The sequence below is a fragment of the Nicotiana attenuata genome, unplaced genomic scaffold, assembly GCF_001879085.1.
Source record: "Nicotiana attenuata strain UT unplaced genomic scaffold, NIATTr2, whole genome shotgun sequence".
NCBI lineage: Eukaryota > Viridiplantae > Streptophyta > Magnoliopsida > Solanales > Solanaceae > Nicotiana > Nicotiana attenuata.
In genome coordinates this window covers 622,721-629,798 of record NW_017670472.1, presented here as the reverse complement: position 1 = coordinate 629,798, position 7,078 = coordinate 622,721, and the positions used below count along the sequence as shown (strand labels likewise).

The following is a 7,078-nucleotide window of genomic DNA, read 5'->3' as shown; positions in this document are numbered from 1 at the left end:
AATGAAGTATAGTCAATAGGGTTCTCTTTCATTTCAGTAAAAAGAGTAGCTACTTGCCATTATTGCATAACTTGAGGGGTTAGCAGGCCTAGGAATTCTTGGTTGGGGTACTACCTTGTTTGCCTAGATTGCACCATATACATAGAAGTAAATGTTAACATCCAGTCAAAAAACTATTTTTGGAATTGTCATCTGAATGCATTCCTCATCAAGTAGCGAAGCAATGTATGGGATCGTGATGCTTATGGAATAGAGTATATCAAATTTTATAAAATAATACCTCCAATTGTTTTCGAAGTGCTTAAGCGGTTGAATTTTAGATTGTGACAGGTGTTAATAGCAACATGGTTCAGAAGTTCAAAAGTCTGCTAAAAAATTCAACCAAGCATATGGAAGAAGCAAGATTTTATGTTACAGTTAGTCTTTCAGTTCCGACAGATAAAATTCGGAGAACGCGGCAATACCATTCTTAAGCATTTGCAGCAGAATTATAACACAGATATTTCTTGCATTTATTTTAGTCTTAGTCAGGAAATTTAGTCAACAATGCAGCAGAAATTTCTTAAACAGATAACTTGAAACTAGCACAAGAGACAGGAATCATAAAGTTCCAATCACATCTCTAAGCCAGTAGAACCAATCAGTTTGGTAAGGCCAAAGGTAATGGCCATAGCCATCCAGCCACCAATTAAAACTCTGGCACAGGATTTCAGCATAGGACTTCTGCCCAAAAAAGCACCAATTCCTCCAAATGCTAACAATGCCAAACTCACTGCAGCCACAATCACAGCTAGCCTCACCTTATGATCTGCTATAAATGCAGCAGCAAGAATTGGCACAATGGCACCCAGTGAAAATGCAATAGCTGAGGCTACGGCTGCCTGAAATGGATTTGGCAGCTGCTCCTTGTTGCCTTCTTCTTGTTGTTGTTGATGTTCTTGGTTCTGTCCTCCTGTTGTTTTGTCCCTCTTCATTTGAGCTAGCTCTATGTCTAGTTGAGAGTACACAGAAACAAACTCCCCTATGGCCATGCTACAAGCACCAGCAAACAACCCAGCAAAGCCGGTTAGGATCATGGCGTTGACATTCTTTTGGACAGCTCCAACACCCATCATCAAAGATGCAGTTGAAACCAAGCCGTCATTGGCTCCTAGCACAGCTGCTCGAAGCCACTGACCCCTTTGGGAGTAGTCAAAGTCCTCTTCAGGGACTTGGTTTTGGTTTTGGTTGTCATGTTCTTTAGGGATGGTAATTTGCACATGGTTTTGAGCAGCCATGAAGAAAATTTTCTAAGGAATTGTTTTGAGAAATTGAAGGACTTCTTGTTTTTGTAGACTCAATCTTCCCTCTGATGGTTATTATATAGGAGAGGATGACTAAATATTCATCAGTCTAAGCAGAAAGTGGTACCATAAAAAAATAGTAGTGTGGTGAGCACTGAGCACAAACAGTGTTGTCAAAAGCTCATTTAAGGCGCGCTTAAGCCCTAAAGGTCAGAAAAGCTCAAGGAGGACACTTCGCCTTACTTAAGTCGCTTCAGTGTAAAGCAAGGCACTAAGTCATGCGCCTCATTGTCTATGAGTTCTCTCTTGAATCAAGCGGTACTAAACAACAACTATAATCAGAAATAAGTGTATTAGCTGCTAAGGAAAACATTATGAGTGAATTTGTTCATATAAGTTTTTTTTTTCCCTTCATTGCGCCTTTTTTAACTAAAGCCCACACTTTAAGTGCGGTTAAAGTCCAAATAGACCTAGAGCGCTTTTTAGAGCTTTTCGCCTTTGACAACACTGAGCACAAGGATAGGTAGCAGTTTTGGTTGTTACTTTTGTTTGCTGATTGCATGCTTTGGGAAAACCTTTCATTTGTTCATTAACACTTCTCCAACTTTGCAAAATGAATCTGCAGTTTCATACTGGTTCCGCATTTTCCTGTTAAAACCTTATTTATAGTGACAATTCCCAGTATAATTGGTGACAAATACTTTTTATCTTGTAGTATTTCAACATGATGGTTCTCTTTTAAGAGTCAAAACCTGAGATTGGGAGCTAGACGCCATCGAAGTACTGTTTTAATTCCCATTGCTGATTATGAAATGACTTCATGATTTCTGGAAAGAAGAGCTTCTGAACATGGAATGCCGTATAGGAAAGCACTTTGCACGAATAGAGACAATTTTTTAATTTGGTGGAGTATATAAAATAGAGTGGAGTGTGCTCTCCACACTATGGCTGAGAAGGCAAAGATTAATAGTATTTCAGGGAGTGTGCCATTCACATAAAGGCCACAAGCTCTTCATTTTTTAAATCCAGAGATCTAATAAAGTTACCTCCTTTAGACCAAATATATCCACTATAAGATAACACCTAACTCAACTAAGAGATACCCCTGCATTCAGTCTATCATTTTTAAAATTTTTTATTTTATTTTATGTTTTACCCTTTTTTATTTTTCTTAGTAGTATTGGTTACACAATTTACATGTTCTTGTAAGAGCCTCATATGCCATCTTTCTTTTATATTATGATACGGAGCATAATACAGATAGCTTTGCTTGCTTTCTAAATTCTTGCATTTGTATAGTCAAAAATCAGTAAAAATTTCCAAATTAAGTTGATATTTACTTCTAAGCAAGTTGGAGTTGAAAGAAAGTTGAAAATGGTAGTAAAAACTTTGAATAAGTTCATGAGTTTACTCCCCCAAACGAACAAGCATGATAATGCAATAGCAGCCCTGCAAAAGACTTCACTGTAACTGCAGAGATCAATGCTCACTGCAGGAAATACCATGTCTGCAATACTGCAACCATATTTTAATTTTCATGAAAGATGCATCATTCATTCTTTCATTTTCTGTAGTATCAATGCGTTAATGGTAAAAAGTTGCTTCTTCTGACAATACGTTAAAATGAGTGCAGTCCTGCAAAATGGGAGGAAAAGAGTAATATATAACGGAAATGTACATTCTAGCTCGCTCCCAATTTCACAAGTCTTGCTTGAAAAAACACTATCATGCAAAATCCTTCAGATGCCTAGGCATATATTGCATGCTAACTTTGTATCACTGGTGGTTAAACCAGTTTATTTCCTTGTACTCTCACGGTCACATATTATCATTATGTTCTGAACTAAGAATTAGAACCTTCTTGCAAATGTCTTATATAATTTTCGCAATGCTTACAAAACTGATAGATGTCGTATGGATTTCTGGTACTACTCTTTTTTCTTCCTCCCCTTTTATAAGTAGACAAAATGACATAGTTTTTAAAGCTTGAAGCACTCATATGGCCATTTGATCTTTGGAGAAAGGGGCTTGTGAGGATGCAACAGTATAGGGAAAGCACCTTGGACATCAGTTTGCATGAAACAATTTTGGTCAGGTGACAACTCATATAAATGACCCAAGATTGCTTGAGATTGAGGCATAGTTGTTGTAATCCATCTTCTTTTGTACAGGAAACTCCATTATCTGACAGTAGCTTCAGATCCATTTCCCTGACAGTCGTGAGTCCGGTGATCATCCATATGCTTTAATAGATGTTATGTTTGCCATTTTTATTTTTATTATTTTTAACTTTAATTTGTTGACCTGTGTTATTGCTTAGTCGTCACAGGTTGTTGTGGTTCCATAGAGGATTAGTTTGTGGTTCAGATAAACTCTTCTTTAGTATGTTACTTCAACTTGAACTGCAACTCTGCTACAAAATAAAATTCTGCAAGATTTGATGATGCGAAGCAAGGTATTGTGTTATCGCGAAGCAAATTTAAAGGAGCAAGGTTTTGTGTTATGGCAAATCTTTCTTTTCCAATATACGAGTGACATCGTTTTAAGCAGCCATGCATTAAGAAATTATTTAAGGAATTGTTTGAGAAAGGATGACTTCTTGTTCAGGATTTCTTGTTTATGAAGATTCAATATTCCCTCTGATAGTTATATATAGAGCAGATGTCTAATAAATAATCACCCTGAGCAGAGAGTGGTGCCATAAAGTAATAGTAGTGTGGTGAGCACAAGGCCTGGTGGCATGCAGTTATGGATTTTATCTCTTTTTGCTGTTTGCTAAAAGCTTGCATTTGTTTATTAACAGATTTTAACTTTGAGAAATGAATTTGCAGTTTCATATCTGCCATTGATTCACCATCTTTTCGGTCAAACCTCATTTCCAGTGACAATAATGTGGACTGTGAACATGGAATGCTGTATAGGAAAGCACTTGCATGCATGAATAGAGACACAGGACATGCAACCAAAAAAAAAAGAGAGAGACACAGGACATACTTTCTTTGGTATATTAAAATAGGGTGGAGTGTGCTCTCCACACTAAGGCTGAGAAGGCAAATATTATAGTATACTAGGGAGTGTGCCATTCACATAAAGGTCACAAGCTCTTCATTTTTTAAATCCATATATAGTTTTAATAAAGTTACTTCCTTTTGACCAAATATATCCACTATAAGATAACACCTACCTCATATAACAGATTGTATTCTACTGTATGATTTTATGGACGTAACGTTTGAATAGATTACTTTGTCAAATAATATTTTTATCGGAAAGGGTCAAAAATTCCCTTATAGTATTAGAAATAGTTTAAAAATCCCTCTTTCAACCTATTGGGTTAAAGTTAGTTTTAGGGTTACAAATGTCTCTCCCTTTAACATAATCATGACATGGCATTGTTGAGTCTTTAATTAAACATATGGCCTTAAATTATTGGTCCACATGGATATCTGACCCAACTCAAAGGACTCGACCCATCCATGACTGAACCCAACGTCCAACTTCCTTTTTTGATTATCCCAACTCATTCTTCTTCTTCTTCCACGGCCAGAGATTGAATAGGGGTGCCTTTGTCAGGTAGAAGAAAACATTTGTTTTGCAGATTGCTTCGATTTCTCTAAGGGGAAACTAAAGTTCTTTCGATAGGTTCTAGGAGAGAGTTCCTTCGATGGGTTCTCGGAGAGTGTTCCCAACTTACCTCTCTTCTACTGATTTTTCATTTTTGTCTTGTTGGCAATCTAGTAAGTTTCAAGAAGTAATTCCCAGAAGCATTTTTCCTAATTATCAATACAAAAAATGAATTGAAAAAAAAAAACCAAGTAGAAGAAGATCGAACAAAGAAGAGGTCGAGAGAGATGTTAATCTGGAAACAGCAGTAGTATCAAATTCGGCCATTGATGCAACTTCGAGAAAATAGCCGGTGAAGGAAAATACAAATAGTTTGATTTTCATCTACGATCCTTATCTTCCAGTGGTAGAGACTCCAATTTCGCCTACCACCCTGCCTCCGATCCTTCTCTCCTCCACTAGCTATAACCCCCCCCCCCCCCCCCACTAGCTATAAGTTTACTTCTGGCCTTGGGAATTTCTCTTATGTTTCCAACATGATACCCAGGAGTGATTTTTGAAAAAAGAGAAAGCTGAGATGTGAAATTGGTTCTCTATTATTCTAATGTTCTCAATTATTTCACACATTATTCTTTATGACGACTGATAATGATGTTATTGAGTCTACAGAATAAAAACAAGCTGAATGAAAGGAGATATAATGATAGAAGAGTAGCAGGAGAAGGAAGGAGGAATCAATGTTAACGGATAAAAGGGTTTGGGGTGTTTGGTTCAGTCATGGGTGGGTCGGGTCCTTTGAGTTGGGCAGAAATCCATGTGGACCAATAAATTAACAACATATGTTTAATTAAAAGACTCAACAATGCCATGTCATGATTCTGTTAAAAAAGGGGTATTTGTAATCCTAAAAGTAACTTCAAGGGTATTTTTAACACAATAGGCGGAAGGAGGACATTTTTAAACCATTTCTAATACGTTAAGGGCATTTTTTATCCTTTTCCGTATTTTTATTGTTTGATTTGACTATATTTTATTGTACTGTAACTAATAAGTTTATAAGAATAACTTCAACTGTTTTAAATATTAAATTTATCAAGAATTACAATAAGAATGATATAAACCTTTTTTATTAATTTATCACTAATTATGTCTTGTAAATATATTTAGCAATTAAATTAGAAAGTAAAGGTATAATTAAAAAAGAAAAATAAGAAACAATTTACCACATCAATTTAGTTGTTTCGTAAAGTAGGACTTTCCGAGGTAACAATGTAATACTACTTAATAACTATCCAAACAAGTTATACTATGTGAGTAGTGGAAGCGGGACTGACAAAAATTAGAAAAAAATGAGTGAGTATGTATTAAGGAAATGGGCTAGGGAGAAATTGATGTCCCTAGGGCACGGATTTGCGGTTTCTCGTCTGATTAGTCTGTCTAAGGGCGCTGCATCACTGATACAAGAGGCAATGGAACAGTACGGAAAAACAGAGAAAGGGAAGAAAGGAAAGGAAAAGATAAATGCAGAAGATAAAATTAGGGCAAAATAAAAGGGATCTTCATTCATACTAACAAAAAGAGATAATTACATTCTATATAGAGAGGAAAATGAGAAAATGACCTAAGCAACTACAGCTGTGTACGCGACTTCTTCTGCCATGTCAGTAACTAACTGGGAAGGACCTATTTTATATCAGACAAAGGAAATTATGGGACCAATATGTAATTTAGAGAACTATCTAATTTAAAAGTTAAGGGACTTAAGTGAACACGCTTGAAACATCTATCTACTCTTATATCCTAATGACTTAACCGTTATGTATCATCCTCTCTGTTGAATGTACAACTTCCGCAAGCATCCTCTCTTTACTCCGTATCAGATCCCCTTATCATAATCTTCCTTTTCCTCAAGGAAGGAAGGAAGGAAACCTAACAATAAGGGAGTGATAATCTTCCCCAAGTAGCCTGTTCCGGAGGTAATTGATCCCATTGCACCAGAACTTGAGTGACTGCCTTATTCCCTTTTTATACCATGCGCCTATCAATGATTTTACGAGGATTTGGGCAGTAAGGGCTGGATATGTCAAGTACGGGAGGGTGAGAGATGTTTGCAGGCAAGTGGTGCCATAGTTTGAGTTGAGAAACATAAAATGTGGGGTGTAGAAGTAATTGAGGTGGAAGGGACATTTTGTACGCAACAGGGCCAATCTTTTGTAAAATTTGGTATAGTC

The 7,078-nt window shown here is 36.6% G+C and overlaps 1 protein-coding gene across 1 annotated transcript; it reads right to left on the bottom strand.

The window, feature by feature from the left end:
• Positions 1-448: 448 nt before the first annotated feature.
• LOC109239912 (vacuolar iron transporter homolog 4-like) lies at positions 449-1,326 on the bottom strand. The gene has a single exon (XM_019406503.1). The coding sequence runs from the start codon at positions 1,275-1,277 to the stop codon at positions 615-617; it is 663 nt and encodes a 220-aa protein (XP_019262048.1). The 5' UTR covers positions 1,278-1,326; the 3' UTR covers positions 449-614.
• Positions 1,327-7,078: the final 5,752 nt, after the last annotated feature.